Source organism: Carcharodon carcharias, chromosome 15 (assembly GCF_017639515.1).
Source record: "Carcharodon carcharias isolate sCarCar2 chromosome 15, sCarCar2.pri, whole genome shotgun sequence".
Lineage (NCBI taxonomy): Eukaryota > Metazoa > Chordata > Chondrichthyes > Lamniformes > Lamnidae > Carcharodon > Carcharodon carcharias.
In genome coordinates, this window is record NC_054481.1 from 104,983,852 (window position 1) to 105,002,178 (window position 18,327).

At 27.7% G+C, this 18,327-nt stretch overlaps 1 protein-coding gene across 5 annotated transcripts in view; it reads right to left on the bottom strand.

The window, feature by feature from the left end:
* The window catches only part of atp13a2 (ATPase cation transporting 13A2), a 96,430-nt gene that overhangs the window by 48,835 nt on the left and 29,268 nt on the right, over positions 1-18,327 (bottom strand). For 4 of the 5 annotated variants that reach the window (XM_041205932.1, XM_041205934.1, XM_041205930.1 and 1 more), the window contains exons 3-6: positions 3,504-3,577; positions 2,602-2,769; positions 1,716-1,774; positions 569-677 (exon numbers count right to left, since the gene is read on the bottom strand). In XM_041205932.1, the coding sequence (XP_041061866.1) occupies positions 569-677; positions 1,716-1,774; positions 2,602-2,769; positions 3,504-3,577 (410 nt within the window). The remainder of the gene's footprint in view (positions 1-568; positions 678-1,715; positions 1,775-2,601; positions 2,770-3,503; positions 3,578-18,327) is intronic. The other variant, XM_041205935.1, reaches the window with a different exon arrangement.

The following is an 18,327-nucleotide window of genomic DNA, read 5'->3' on the forward strand; positions in this document are numbered from 1 at the left end:
ATCATACAAGAACTTCACGTCTGTTATAACATTTGCTAAATAATCCTCAGCGTGCTAAGAAGTCCCCTGTCAGCCAATTTAAGAAAGTCAGTCAGGCTTGCAGTTTGGTACATTTGCGTGTCCTGGAAGCTACATATATTAATGCACAGGGCCCTGTTCTTTGCAGACAGAAAAAACATGTACATGCATTGCACTTGTTTCAGCTTAACAAAATAAGTAATGGCCATTTGCTGACTCATTCCTCAGGGCAATGCCTTGGCCAATCAGGGTCAAGCTGCCAGGTTTAAATTGCAAGCAATGCCTGGCAGTTAACTGTCAGTCACCATCACTATGTGCATTCTGTAATGGCAATACCTCTACCCGAGTCCACTTAACAACCAATCAGCACACTCTTCTCATACAGTATAAATTGTTCCTTTCCCTTATATTGGTATTCTTACAAAGTGTTCTGATAAGTGCAAGACGAAAACCTTTGAAATCTCTTTTTTCAGCAATACTCAAGTTCTGTTATACATGTTTATTTAGCTAGTAATATAACACCTGGGTGACATGGTATCCAATTTCCTACCTCCTCCTGTTTCTGAAGTTGAATAGTGTCCTTCCAATCATCTTCAAGCACTCCTATGGCTAAATTAATTCTGTTATCATCTTCACTAGGCTGAACTGGGTGAGGAAAACTTTAAAAGAGAGACACAGAAAAGCAAGAGCATTACAAAGAGAACTGATTGATGCGCTACACTTGCTGATAATTTTTAATGGCTAAGTAGATTGAAGCATGAACATAGGCACAGGCAGCTCCAGCCCCAAGTTTCTGCAGCAGTACTCCAATGTTCAAAATATAACAGTACTCTGCTCCTCATGCATTTACACCATGCTCCATCATAAGCAGGATTGGATTGGACCACTGAACATTCCACTAACTCGATCAAAATCAAGACCTATGCGATGACAGCCACTTTTAGCCAACTGCCCTAGCTCCTGAAGACCATCTGCCAAAGATTAATAAAGCTTACACTGCTAATTCTCCTGATTGCTTAATGATAAGAGGCACAGGTCAGGGTAGTTCTAAGTCAATGGATGTCTGCCAAGGTAGGGTGACAGTACTATAATTAGGGTTTGCAGTGAAGCAGGGTAAAAAATATCAGCTAAATCTTTTGCTGAAGTGTAAAGGTGGAGTGAGAATAGGGCTTGATTCAACATGGATAACTTCAGCAAACAGGAACCACAAATTCTGCAATTTTCCACAGCCAGAGTGAAGGAAATTACAGAATATTTGATGCCCACATTCTTGCTAGGGTGGGTTTTCACAGCTGGCAGTAACCCTAGTAACCCTCACTCCCAAATAGCTACTCTTCATTTCTGAGGTTAAGTAGTGATGTGAATGGGCTTTTTGACTGTGGTGAGCACTAGCGCAGAGCCTGATTCCATCCTCACTTGCCTTTATTATTTCCCAGCAAGGATCAATACAAAGCTGAAACCCTCTTGACTGCGCAAAGCACTGACGCCAGTTGTAGTACTCCTACTGCCAGCCTGGCCAGGGGCCAGCTACTGGGTCAGGTATATATGCATTTAATGTCTCCAGGCCTTTGGGTAACAATCTCAATACTCCAATAAACACTGGATTAAAGTTGTCGTTATTCAGGACAGCTTCACTGTCATCTGAGATTCAGCTATTCCACATGCACAGTAATTCTGATCAACATAGAAGAACTAACCAGTCATCCTCTATCTCTTCTGTCCAAACTTTGGCTACAAACTGCTGGTTAAATGAATCCTGCAAGAGACCAGTTTAAACAAGAGCTGTAGTCAATCTGATCTTTACACATTTCTTAAACTTAACACTTTGCAACCAACAATTGAAGTAAACCAAAGAAACATTTCAGAACCTGATGTTAAAAAGACTTTGCATGCTTAAATAATCATAATCCTCAGAAACCCACATTAACAATATATGGATTATAAAAGGACAAAAAGCATATACTGGCTGCTCCTTAATCAATCTTTAAAGCCTCAAGGTCTTTCTCCAATTTAAAGGAGAATCGTGGCAACAAGACACTCTTTTAAAAAGAAGCTTCCTCCTCAAAATTAAATGATCTCTTGTTCAGGTGAGCAAAATTACAGACAAGTACCTACTTATAAAATAACTCATCACTAAAGCAAGTCAGGTGTGTCTTGTTAAACATGAGGTCACAACACAAATAATAGAATAAAAGGCATTACTGTACAAGGACGGGGTCTGGAAACTTTCTAGATTGCTTTCACCATCCTATCTTCCACCTTCAACCAATAAAAATTAGACCTGTAAGAGGACAACTTCAAGACTTCATTAGCACTGATAATAGGTCAACCATTTTCGCCAGAGGGAGAGATAAATATGATGGCAGAATGGAAAATCAGCTTGAGATTGTAGCTGATCAACTTCCTATCTCATAGGAGGCACAGTCCAACAAGTAATTGAATGATTGGTGGTTAACTACCTTGACAGTTATTGCTAAAAATAACAGTAACCTGAGCAGAGCTACCAATCCAAGAACCTATCAACTGCTCTTCAGGCCTCAATGACGTCAACTATATTCCATGTTAAAGCTTATTATTTCTTACCTTGATTATGACCCAGTCAGATTGGCTCAAGTGGCAGGGATGGCACTTGGCAAGCACTTCCAGAACTGGCTTCCAGTGGAAGATTACCCACAGTATTCCCACTGTCAGCACAGTAAGAATATGGCAGAGAATTACCCGCCATTGTACTCGCTGGTATCCAGTTACCTCCTGCACAGAAAATGCATCAGCCTTAATACCACAAAGAAATATGCAGGCTATTCACATGACTGCAAAAACCCCACAACACAATTAATAACTGTACCACTCAATACTGTGTAGGTCACTCACAAAGACTTCAGATAATTGTGGCAATTTGGCACATTTAAAATTGAACACCTCAAAATCCCAGTGACTCAGGAATTAAATAGATCTTTCCTAAATCTGTTTCATTTTAAAATTGCATTGCTTAAAAGGGAAGTAAATCTTAAGAGTATTTTTCTGTTCAAAGCACTTGCCCCAGCTCAGTCATTCTATCACCTTATAAAATTCATCAATTAATTTGCTGCCTCATTAAGACCATCATTAGAAGTCTTTCAGCCTCCCCACCCCACCTTAATTGCTCCAGTAAAGTCAGGTATAGGGAGGAGTGGTGTGCATTCTGAAGCAGGTCCGGTGTCAGCTCAGGGCTATTTATCCTCTGGATAAACACTTTTAGAAGCGGAAAAGAATGAGCTCAAATTTCCACTGGAACACCCCCACAAATTTTCTACTAGCCATTCAAGAGCAACCCTGATGGCACTGCAGGCCAGACAGGTGCAAAGCTCAGGTGGGTTGGAGGGACAATATAAAAAAAGCATAAAAGAGAATTAAATAGCCCTTCAACATTTTTAAACAAACATACTACCAATATTGACCACCAGACACCCAATTTCATTCTCCTTAGCCCCTCCACAATACATTACCATGGAGATGATGGTCCCAGCGTGCTGTACTGTACCATAACAAGACGGCTGGTCCTTCAGCAGTTTGCGGTTATCTGTAAAAGAACAGAAAACTATTTCAGTCCAATATTTACCTCAGCATATACCTAGTACCCACAATTAAAAACTCTTAATTTTCAAGTGGATTTGTTCTTCAATATAAACACTTTTGCTATACTGTTGCAGTCACTAGGATTCCAGTAAAGTCTAACAGTTAAGTGTGAAATTTTTGGACTCTTCTCTTGGAATATGAACACTTTGATTCTGTCTTTCCAAACTTGAGCTGTGTCTGGGGAGTGCATTTTGAACTGTATAAGACTACAGTGAACTTCTGGTGATCGCATTTCTGTCACATGTGGTACCAACACATGGAGAAATCTAAGGGGGTGATTGAGTTTCACAGAACAAGTTAGCTTAGTGTGAATCTTCCATAGAAGGGGGTGCCAAATCTTTCAATTGTTATGGGTCGCACAGCTATCATGGTGACTTAGGGGCGATGCTGCATACAAGGTTTAAATTCATGATCAAATGAATTTTTTATATCTTTAAGTGCTGATACTGTCATGAAGCTATTAATCTATATATTATTGAGAAATATTTTTCTTTTAAAATAGAAGTTTAGTCTGTTGATGTGTCTTAATTGGATTAAAATCAGCTAGTCTGGGTGCTTTGATGTGTACTAGTTTTGATATGTAAAGGTGTATTTGCATTGTTTTGAATAGAGCATTCAAGAAGTAGGGTGAAAACGGACAAATATACCAGCTACCAAGCAATATGTTTAAATTACTAATAACATTGGTACTATGAAAGGGGTTTTATTGTTAGAGGTTTAGTTCAGAGGTTGTTGATACAGTGAGAATTAACATTCAATGGAGCTGGTAGGTATAACTTCAGCAGTTTTCGGGTGTGCAGGGCAGAAGCAAAGTCAGATCAAAGCCTGTAAGCCTACCACTGTGTCTGCAAGGGATCAAAGTGAAAAGAACCTCATTTTGAATTTGAGAGGTGAAAATGCTTTGCCTGGTGTTTGGTTAAGTCTATGAGTTGCTGTTGCATTAATGGAGATTAGTTTGGGAATTTGTTAACAGTTGTGATAGTAGTAATTTGAAGCGATACACATACACATTTATAGATATATAGAGAAATAAATAAATAAATAGATAGGTAAATAGATAGGTAAATAAGAAATAGATAGATAAATATTTATTCTATTTATTTAGATCTATTTATTTATTGATCTATTTATTTATTTAATTATCTATCAATAAATAAATAGAAAGATTTAAAAATAGGCAAATAAATAGATAGATAAATAGATGGATCCATTTATTCATGCCTCCATTTATTTATGCATCCATTTATATAATTATCTATTTATTGATCTATTTATCTATTTAATTATGTCATTTGTCCATAAATAAATGGATTAATTATCTCTATTTAACTATCTCTCAAATAAATAGATGAAGACCTAAATAAATAGATAACTAAATAGATAAATAGATAGATAAGTAGAGAGGTAATTAAATAGAGAGATAAATAAATAGATGAAGACCTAAATAAATAGATAACTAAATAGATAAATAGATAGATAAGTAGAGAGGTAATTAAATAATGTCTTCATCTAGATATTGATTTATTTATTTATTGATCTATTTATTTATGTCTTGATCTATATTAGGTCAATAAATTAAATAGCTAAATAAATGGATGCAAAAATAAATGGATCTATCTTTATCTATTTATTTGTCTATTTATCTATTTTTATCTATTTATTTATAAAATTTTCTATTTTCAATCTATTTGTCCATTTATTTTTCTATTTATCTATTTGTTTATCTATATTTATCTACTTATTTATCTCTATTTATCTACTTATTTATCTATCTATTAATCTATCTTTATTTATTTAAATAAATAGATCGATGCGTTTATTTATCGATGCGTTTATTTATTTATCTATTTAACTCATTATTTATCTATTTACTGATCGATCTATTTACTGATCGATAAATAGCTCAGTAAATAAAGGGATGCATAAATAAATACATAGATAAATAAATGGATGCATGAATAAATGGATCTATCTATTTATTTGCCTATTTGTCCATAAATAAATGGATTAATGATCTATCTTTATTGATCTATCTATTTATTGATTTATTTATATATTCATCTATTTATTAATCTCTATTAATTGATCTATTTATGTTTTGATCTATATTTATTAGGTCAATAGATAAATGGATAGATAGATAAATGGATGGATCTATTTATCTATCTATTTATTTGCCTATTTGTCCACTAATAAATGGATTAGCTATCTCTCTATTTAGCTATCTCTATTTATATCTTGATCTATTTATTTATTTATTAGGGCAATAAATAGATAAATAGGTCAATAAATAAATAGAAAATTAAATAAATGGATCCATCTATTTATTTTATGTCTATTCATTTTTCTATTTATTTGTTTATTTAAATAAATAAATAGGCAAATAGATAGATGGGTCCATTTATTTATGGATCCATTTATTTATTGAACTTTTTTTGTCTTGATCTATTTATTTATTAGGTCAATAAATAATTAGATAAATATAGATAATTAAATAAATGGATCCATAAATAAATGGATCCATCTATTTATCTATCTTTATTTGCCTATTTGTCCATAAATAAATGGATTAATTATCTATTTAATTATCTATCTATTTAATTATCTATCTATTTATCTATTTAGTTAAGTTTTATGAATACCTTTTTAAAAATGTATATATCCTCATAGGTTTATTTATCTATTTATCTATTTAATTATCTATTTATTTAATTATCTATTTATTTATCTATTTATGTCTTGATCTATTTATTTATGTCTTGATCTATTTATTTATGTCTTGATCTATTTATTTATTGATCTTTTTATTTATTAGGTCAATAATTAGATAAATAGATCAATAAATAATTAGATCAATAAACAATTAGATCAATAAATAGATAAATAGATAGATAAATAGAAAATTTGATAAATAAATAGTTAAATAGATAGATAACTAAATAAATAGATAAATAAATAGATAACTAAATAAATAGATAAATAAATAGATAAAAAACAGAAATAGAAAAATAGACAAATAAAGAGATAAATAGATGGATCCATTAATTTATGGGTCCATTAATTTATGGGTCCATTAATTTATGGGTCCATTTAACTCATTATTGATCTATTTATCGACTTAATTATCTATTGACTTAATTATTTAGTTATCTATCTATCTATTGATTTTTTTTATGTCTTGATCTATTTATTAGGTCAATAAATAAATGGATAAATAGATCAATAGATAAATAGATAATTATATAAATGCATGCATAAATAAATGGAGGCATGAATAAATGGATCCATCTATTTATCTATCTATTTATTTGCCTAAATGGATTAATTATCTATCTATTTAATGATCTATTTAATGATCTATTTAATGATCTATTTAATGATCTATTTAATGATCTATTTAATGATTATCTATTTACTGATCTATTTATTTATGTCTTGATCTATTTATTTATGTCTTGATCTATTTATTAGATCAATAAATAAATAGATAAATAAATGGATGCATAAATAAATGGATCTATCTATTTATCTATTTATTTGTCTACTGATCAATAGATTGATCAGTAAATAGTTAAATAATGAGTTAAATAGATAAATTTATTTATTTAAATAAATAAATAGATCGATGTGTTTATTTATCGATGCGTTTATTTATTTATCTATTTAACTCATTATTTATCTATTTACTGATCGATCTATTTACTGATTGATAAATAGCTCAGTAAATAAAGGGATGCATAAATAAATACATAGATAAATAAATGGATGCATGAATAAATAATGAGTTAAATAGATAAATAAATAAACGCATCGATAAATAAATACATCGATCTATTTATTTATTTAAATAAATAAAAGAAAAATAAATAGACAAATAGATTGAAAATAGAAAATTTTATAAATAAATAGATAAAAATAGATAAATAAACACATCGATCTATTTATTTATTTAAATAAATAAAGATAGATTAATAGATAGATAAATAAGATAAATAAGTAGATAAATATAGATAAGCAAATAGATAAATAGAAAAATAAATAGACAAATAGATTGAAAATAGAAAATTTTATAAATAAATAGATATTTGTTTGTCTATTTATCTTTATCTATTTATTTATAAAATTTTCTATTTTCAATCTATTTGTCTATTTATTTTTCTATTTATCTATTTGCTTATCTATATTTTACTTATTTATCTTATTTATCTATCTATTAATCTATCTTTATTTATTTAAATAAATAAATAGATCGATGTGTTTATTTATCGATGCTTATTTATTTATCTATTTAACATTATTTATCTATTTACTGATCGATCTATTTACTGATTGATAAATAGCTCAGTAAATAAAGGGATGCATAAATAAATACATAGATAAATAAATGGATGCATGAATAAATGGATCCATCTATTTATCTATTTATTTGCCTATTTGTCCATAAATAAATGTATTAATTCTCTATTTAGTGATCTATTTATTTGTCTTCATCTATTTATTTATGTCTTCATCTATATATTGATCTATTTATTTATTGATCTATTTATTTATGTCTTGATCTATATTTATTAGGTCAATAGATCAATAAATAGCTCAGTAAATAAATAGATCAATAAATAGCTCAGTAAATAAATAGATCATTAAATAGATCATAATAGCTCAGTAAATAAAAAATGGATTAATGATCTATTTAATGATCTATTTATTTACTGAGCTATTTATTGATCTATTTATTTACTGAGCTATTTATTGATCTATTGACCTAATAAATATAGATCAAGACATAAATAAATAGATCAATAAATAAATAGATCAATATATAGATGAAGACATAAATAAATAGATTTATTAGGTCGCTAAATAAATAAATAGATAAATAAATAGATAAATAAATAGATAAATAGATAGATAATTATATAAATGGAGGCATGAATAAATGGAGGCATGAATAAATGGATCCATCTATTTATCTATTTATTTGCCTATTTGTCCATAAATGGATTAATTATCTATTTAATTATCTATCTATTTAGTCATCTATTTATTCATGTCTTGATCTATTATTAGGTCAATAAATAAATAAATAGATAAATAAATGGATGCATAAATAAATGGATCTATTTTTCTATAAAATTTTCTATTTATCAATCTATTTGTCTATTTATTTATCTATTTGTTTATCTATATTTATCTACTTATTTATCTATTAATCTATCTTTATTTATTTAAATAAATAGATCGATGCGTTTATTTATCGATGTGTTTATTTATTTATCTAGTTAACATTATTTATCTATTTACTGATCGATAAATAGATCAATAAATAGCTCAGTAAATAAAAAATGGATTATATTGATCTATTTATCGATCAGTAAATAGATAAATAATGTTAACTAGATAAATAAATAAACACATCGATAAATAAACGCATCGATCTATTTATTTAAATAAATAAAGATAGATTAATAGATAAATAAGTAGATAAATATAGATAAACAAATAGATAAATAAATAGACAAATAGATTGATAAATAGAAAATTTTATAGAAAAATAGATCCATTTATTTATGCATCCATTTATTTATCTATTTATTTATTTATTGACCTAATAATAGATCAAGACATGAATAAATAGATGACTAAATAGATAGATAATTAAATAGATAATTAATCCATTTATGGACAAATAGGCAAATAAATAGATAAATAGATGGATCCATTTATTCATGCCTCCATTTATTCATGCCTCCATTTATATAATTATCTATCTATTTATCTATTTATTTATCTATTTATTTATCTATTTATTTATTTAGCGACCTAATAAATAGATCAAGACATAAAAAAATAGATCAAGACAATAGATAAATAGATAGATAATGTAATAATTAAATCAATAGATAATTAAATCAATAGATAATTAAATCAATAGATAATTAAATCAATAATGAGTTAAGTAGATCCATAAATTAATGGATCCATAAATTAATGGATCCATAAATTAATGGATCCATCTATTTATCTGTCTATTTTTCTATTTATCTGTTTTATCTATTTATTTGTCTATTTATTTAGTTATCTAACTTTATCAAATTTTCTATTTATTGATCTATTTATTGATCTATTTATTTATTTACCTAATAAATAAATAGATCGACATAAATAAATAGATAGATAGATAACTAAATAAACAAATAGATAAATAACTAACAAATAGATAAACAAATCGATAAATAAACTTATGAGGATATATACATTTTTAAAAAGGTATTCGTAAAATTTAAGTAAATAGATAAATAGATAGATAATTAAATAGATAGATAATTAAATAGATAATTAATTGATTTATTTATGGACAAATAGGCAAATAAATAGATAAATAGATGCATCCATTTATTTATGCATCCATTTATCTATTTATCTATTTATTTGTCTATTTATCTATTTTTATCTATTTATCTAACTTTCTATTTATCAATCTATTTGTCCATTTATTTTTCTATTTATCTAAATAAATCTACTTATTTATCTATCTATTAATCTATCTTTATTTAAATAAACAAATAGATTGGTGCGTTTATTTATCGGTGCGTTTATTTATCGGTGCGTTTATTTACTTACCTATTTAATTATCTATTTAGTTATCTATTTATTTAGTTATCTATTTATTTATGTCGTGATCTATATTTATTAGGTCAATAAATAAATAAATAGATCAATAAATAGATCAATAAATAGCTCAGTAAATACATAGATAATTATATAAATGGATGCATAAATAAATGGATCCATCTATTTATCTATTTATTTGCCTATTTGTCCATAAATAAATGGATTAATTATATCATTATTTTTTAAAATTAATTATTTATTTAATTATCTATTTATTAATCCATTATGTCCATCTATTTATGTCGATCTATATTTATTAGGTCAATAAATAAAGATCAATAAATAGACAATTAAATAAATGGATCCTATTATTTGTCGATTTATCTATTTTTTATCTCATTTATTTATCAAATTTTCTATTTATCAATCATCTATTTGTCTATTTATTTTTCTATTTACCTATCTATTTATCTAATTTATCTATTAATCTATCTTTATTTATTTAAATAAATAAATAGATCAGTGCGTTTATTTATCGGTGCATTTATTTAACTATTTAACCCATTATTGATCGATTTATTGATCGATCTATTTATTGATCGATAAATAGCTCAATAAATGGGTGCATAAATAAATGGATCTATTTATTTATATATTTATCTATTTATTTGTCAAATCTTCTACTTATCTATGTATCCATCTATTTATCTATGCTTTGATCTATTTATTTATGCCTTGATCATCCACCTATTTATCCACCTATTTATTTATGCCTTGATCATCTACCTATTTATCTACCTATTTACATAAATAAATACAGATGCATTTATTTATCTATTTAACTCATTATTTATCTACCTATTTATTGTGCTATTTATCGATCAATAAATAGATCAATAAATAAAATTTATTGATCGATCTATGTATTTATCTATCTAGTTTATTTAAAAAAGGTATTCATAAAATTTAAGTAAATAGATAAATAGATAAACAAATAAATAGATAAATAGATAAATGGATAATTAAATATAATTAGATCGATATGCAGAATTATAACATGCCAGTAACTGGATTCTACTGTTTTTCATTCTGGATCTGGGTTTTGCCATTTTCATCTATAGTAGAACAATGAAAATGAAGTTGAAAAGGATGTGAAACAAAACAGCAGGTCATGCATTGACGGTGGTTACAGTGCATTTGTCTCGATATCTATAATGACAAATGCAGTTTCGATATCTATAATAACTGCAGGCCATTGGGAGATTTGAATGAGGATATATACATTTTATGTATTTATTTATCGATCTGTCTATTTATCGATCTGTCTATTTATCGATCTGTCTATTTATCGATCTGTCTATTTATCGATCTATTTGATGTGTTATTTGTCCTGATGTATTTATTGACCTAATAAATAAATAGATCAAGACATAAATAAATAGATAAATAGATAAATAAATAATAAATAAATAGATCAATAAATATAGATCAATAAATAAATGATCTATTTATTTATGCCGATCTATTTATGTCTTGATCTTTTTATTTATTAGGTCAATAAATAAATAGATCGATAGATCAGTCGATCAATAGATCGATCTATCTATCTATAGATCAATAAATAGATAAATAGATAGATTTTAAAAACAGATAAATAGAAAAATAGACAAATAGAAACAAATAGATGGATCCATTAATTTGTGGATCCATTAATTTGTGGATCCATTAATTTGTGGATCCATTAATTTGTGGATCCATTAATTGTGGATCTATTTAACTCATTATTGATTTAATTATCTATTGATTTAATTATCTATTGATTTAATTATCTATTGACTATAATTCCATTATCTATCTATTTACAGCTATTGATCGATCTATTTATTTATTGACCTAATAAATATAGATCGACAAATAAATAGATCAATAAATAAATAGATCAATAAATAAATAGATCAATATATAGATGGACATAAATTGTTTTTTTATCTATTTATTTATCTATTTATTTAGTTATCTATTTATTTATCTATTTATTTAGTTATCTATCTATTTAACTATACCAAATTTTCTATTTATTGATCTATTGATCTATTTACTTATTGACCTAATAAATAAAAAGATCAATAAATAAATAGATCGACATAAATAAATAGATCGACATAAATAGATAATTAAATAGATAGATAATTAAATGATAGATAATTAAATGATAGATAATTAAATGATAGATAATTAATCCATTTATTTATGGACAAAGGCAAATAAAGATAGATAAATAGATGGATCCATTTATTTATGGATCCATTTATTTATGGATCCATTTATTTAATTATCTATTTATTTATCTAATTATTTATTGACCTAATAAATAAATAGATCAAGACAAAAAAATAGTTCAATAAATAAATGGATCCATAAATAAATGGATCCATCTATCTATTTGCCTATTTATTTATTTAAATAAACAGATAAATAGGAAAATAAATAGACATAAGATAAATAAATGGATCCATTTATTTAATTATCTATTTATTTATTGACCTATTTATTTATTTATTGCCCTAATAAATAAATGAATCGATCAAGACATAAATAAATAGATAGATAGCTAAATAGATAGATAATTAAATAGAGAGAATTAAATAGAGAGAGAATTAAATAGAGATAATTAAATAGAGATAATTAATCCATTTATTAGTGGACAAATAGGCAAATAAATAGATAAGATAAATAGATCCATCCATTTATCTATCTATCCATTTATCTATCTATCCATTTATCTATCTATCCATTTATCTATCTATCCATTTATCTATCTATCCATTTATCTATTGACCTAATAAATATAGATCAAAACATAAATAGATCAATTAATAAAGATTATGAATACATAAATAAATCAATAAATAGAAAGATCAATAAATAGATAATTAAATAGATAGATCGTTAAATAGATAGATCATTAATCCATTTATTTATGGACAAATAGGCAGATAAATAGATAGATCCATTTATTTATGTAAGGATCCATTTATTGCTATTTATTTATTGATCTATTTATTGATCAATAAATAGATCGATCAGTAAATAGATAAATAATGTTAAATAGATAAATAAATAAACGCATCGATAAATAAATGCATCGATCTTTATTTAAATAAAAAGATAGATTAATAGATAGATAAATAAGTAGATAAATATAAACAAATAGAAAAATAAATAGACAAATAGATTGATAAATAGAAAATTTTATAAATAAATAGATAAAAATAGATAAATAGACAAATAAATAGATAAATAGATTCATTTATTTATGCATCCATTTATCTTTATTTATTTATTGACTTAATAAATATAGATCAAGACATAAATAAATAGATGACTAAATAGATAGATGACTAAATAGATAATTAATCCATTTATTTATGGACAAATAGGCAAAAAAATACATGCCTCCATTTATTCATGCCTCCATTTATTCATGCCTCCATTTATTCATGCCTCCATTTATATAATTATCCATTTATCTATTTATTTAATGATCTATTTATTTATTGACCTAATTAAAAAATTGATCAAGACATAAAAAAATAGATCAAGACATAAATAGATAGATAACTAGATAATTAAGTCAATAGATAATTAAGTCAATAGATAATTAAGTCAATAGATAGATCAATAATGAGTTAAATGGATCCATAAATTAATGGATCCATAAATTAATGGATCCATAAATTAATGGATCCATAAATTAATGGATCCATAAATTAATGGATCCATCTATTTATCTTTTTTATCTATTTATTTAGTTATCTATCTATTTAACTATTTATCAAATTTTCTATTTATCTATCTATTTATTGATCTATTTATCTATTTATTTATTGACCTAATAAAATTTCAAGACATAAATAAATAGATAAATGGATAAATAGATAGATGGATGGATAAATGGATAGATGGATAAATAAATAGATGGATGGATAAATAGATAGATCGATAAATAAATAGATAAATAAACTTATGAGGATATATACATTTTTAAAAAGGTATTCATAAAATTTAAGTAAATAGATAAATAGATAGATAATTAAATAGATAGATAATCCATTTATTTAGGGACAAATAGGCAAATAAATAGATAGACAAATAGATGGATCCATTTATTTATGGATCCATTTATTTATGGATCCATTTATTTATGGATCCATTTATTTATGGATCCATTTATTTAATTATCTTATCTATTTATTGACCTAATAAATAAATAGATCAAGGCATAAATAAATAGATAGCTAAATAAATAGATAGCTAAATAAATAGATAATTAAATAGATAATTAATCCATTTATTAATGGACAAATAGGCAAATAAATACATCTGTCTGTCTATTTATTTATTGACCTAATAAATATAGATCAAAACATATATAAATAGATCAAAACATACATAAATAGATAGCTAAATAGATAATTAAATAGATAGATAATTAAATAGATAGATAATTAATCCATTTATTAATGGACAAATAGGCAAATAAATAGATAGATAAATAGATCCATTCATTTATTTATGCGCCCATTTATTTATGCATCCATTTATCTATCTATTTACTTATTGACCTAATAAATATAGATCAAAACATAAATAAATAAATCAATTAATAAAGATTAATAAATAAATAGATGAATACATAAATAAATCAATACATAGATAGATCATTAAATAGATAGATCATTAAATAGATAGATCATTAAATAGATAGATCATTAAATAGATAGATCATTAATCCATTTATTTATGGACAAATAGGCAAATAAATAGATAGATCCATTTATTTATGTAAGGATCCATTTATGTAAGGATCCATTTATTGAGCTATTTATTTATTGAGCTATTTATTTATTGAGCTATTTATTTATTGAGCTATTTATCGATCAGTAAATAGATCGATCAGTAAATAGATCGATCAGTAAATAGATCGATCAGTAAATTTATTTATTGATCTATTTATTGATCAATAAATAGCTCAATAAATAAATAGATAGAGTTAAATAGATAAATAAATAAACGCATCGATCTATTTATTTAAATAAAGATAGATTAATAGATAAATAAATAGATAAATAGACAAATAGTTAAATAAAAGATAAATAGACAAATAAATATAGATAAATAGATCCATTTATTTATGCATCCATTTATTTATTGATTTATTTATTCATTGATCTATTTATTTATTTATTGACCTAATAAATATAGATCAAGACATAAATAGATAAATAGATAATTAAATCAATAATTAAATCAATAAATAGATAGATTATATTTAATTATCTATTTATTTAATTATCTGTTTATCTATTGATTTACTTTTCTATTTATATATTTACCTATTTATAAATAGATCAATAGATAAATAGATAATCTATTTAATTATCTATTTTTCTATTTATCTATTTAATTATTGACCATTTACCTGTCTGTCCATTTACCTGCCTGTCCATTTATTTATTTAAATAGATCGACAAATAAATAGATCAACAAATAAATATATGGATAGATAAATATGTGGCAGCAGTGTGTACCATCTACAAGGTGCTCTGCAGGAATTCACCAAGGCTCCTTAGGTAGCACCTTCCTAACCCATAACTGCTACCATCTAGAAGGACAAGGGCAGCAGAGAACACCACCACCTGGAAGTTCCCCTCCAAGCCACTCCCCATCAACTTGGAAATATATCATCGTTCCCTCACTGTCGCTGGGTCAAAATCCTGGTCAACAGCACTGTGGGTGTACCTACACCACATGGACTGCAGCTGTTCAAGAAGGCAGCTCACCACCACCTTCTCAAGGGCAATAAGTGCTGGCGTAGCCAGTGACACCATCTCATGGATGTGTAAAAACAGATTTCTAGCAGTTTTATATAACTCAGTGGCTTGCTAGGCCATTTCAGAAGACACTTAAGAGTCAACCACATTGCTTTGGGCCTGGAGTCATACAAAGGTCCGACCAGGTCAGCAGATTTTGTTCCCTAAAAGACATTCGTGAACATTGGGTTTTTACAGCAATAGACAATAGTTTCATGGTCATCATTAAACTTTTAATTCCAGATTTTTTTTTTTGATTGATTCAAATTCCACCATCTGTCATGGTGGCGTTCGAACCTGGGTCCACAGAGCATTATGCTGAGTCCCTAGTCTATTGACAATATTACTACACCAGAACCTCCACCAAAGATTGAAGGGAGATTCTACAATGGAGTAGGGAGTTCAATTCTGATCACCATGTTACAAAAACACACTCTTGCTTAAAAAGGATGCAGGGAAGGGCAGTAAATGACATGTCTCCAACCTGTAGAAATTAATTTTGTGTAATCTTTCCTTATAGTTCTTATATTTGTGATCATTTTTAAGGAAGGAAAATACAGCCTCAACAAAAACACCAAATAGAACCTCGCTGCTAACACGGGCTGCAGTCAAAATAGCAACTTGTATGCGCAGACCTTCATAAGCATGTGTCTCTGCCCTTTCCCACACACATATTTAGAGTCGCGCTCTCCACTTCATTCATTGGATATTGGATACTCTAACCAAGTTGCTATGCTACTAGGCTAGCAAGCTAGAAAACAAATTCAAATTACAAGTTGGGAATTGAGTTTTTTTTTTAAACCTAGTAATTTGTGGGCCAGCACCAGGAAATAGCTATGAAAGGTGTCGGATTGTCATCAAGTTACTCAGGAAAACTGCTGCCATACTCAGCCCGGTCAATATGATTCTTTGCTACATGGCTGACTCAAACGCTCTCGAGGTGGGTTTGTAATTAACAATGTCAGAGCAAATTTTAAAAACTATACAAGACTCATAGTAACTTCAATTTCTCAGCACTCGTGTTATCAAATGTTTGAGATCTTGGTTCAAGCCTAGCTCTGAGACATCTACATTCGTCCTGTTTATAGCCTGCAGCCGAGCCCACCAAATGCTTCACCCTAACTTTTAAGTGACATCTTTGCCACAGGTCATATACTCATGTTACTATAACTTTAATGTAAGAAAAGTTCCAGGTTTATATTGCTTTTTCTATACAAAGACTGCATTTTGCAGGATCCCTTACCACCTAGTTCTGCTCAGTTAGCTTTGTTTCTATATACATTACATGAACTGCATTCAAACTCTCAATGCTTCAAGTAAATCCTGTGTCTCCAGGCTGATCAGCACAAATAATGCAAATTGCCCATACCAATGTCACATGGCAAACATTCCACAGCTTTGGTTAATTCTGAAAGGATAACAATTAAAAAATATTCTCTAGTTTAAGTCAGCAACTTCAGAAGTGGAGAAAAATGGGGTGGGGAAGAAAGACCTCTGTTATCCATTATCTGTAAGTGTCTAATTTTCTAACAGCTATTTAAGTTGAATTACACATCCTTCTACAACACTGGAGTATTGCGAGAATAAATTTTCATCTGAGAATGAAAGCAAAACAGAAAAAGTCTTGATCTTAAGAGGTGAGTAAAGTTTGTTCAGTAGCCACAGACATTTATCCAACAGAAAGGAAGCAGGACTCACCTAACAGCCAGTGTCAAGGAGGAGCTGAAAAAACACCACTGTTTCAAGCGACTGTGCACCTGTTTTATTCAAAGTGCAGGTCTGAACAAACAGCATACAAACCCACTCAAACAGTTTGTGACGGTGAAGAATGTTTAACAGGTAAAATAACCACTCGAATGGATTGCAACTGTGAAGAATATTTAACGGGTAAAGTGTCAGATTGCTGCACCACCTCAACAGATTCAGTTCCTGAACCACCTCACCTCTGGTTAAGAGCCACTCCCAATGGCTAAGAGTTTACCCTTTCACCACCACACCACACTGCAATTTCATCATGCAACAACTGCTTACATTTACAGTGCCTTTAAGGATAAAATGTCCAAAGACATGGGCCAGTCAAGAGACCCCAGAATTTTTTTGAAGGGTTTGAATATAATTCATGCAGTCTATATAGAAACAAAGGTATCGAGCTGAATAAGGTGGTGACAGATCGTGGACAGAATCTGGATGGAAAAAGTATAGACTTTGA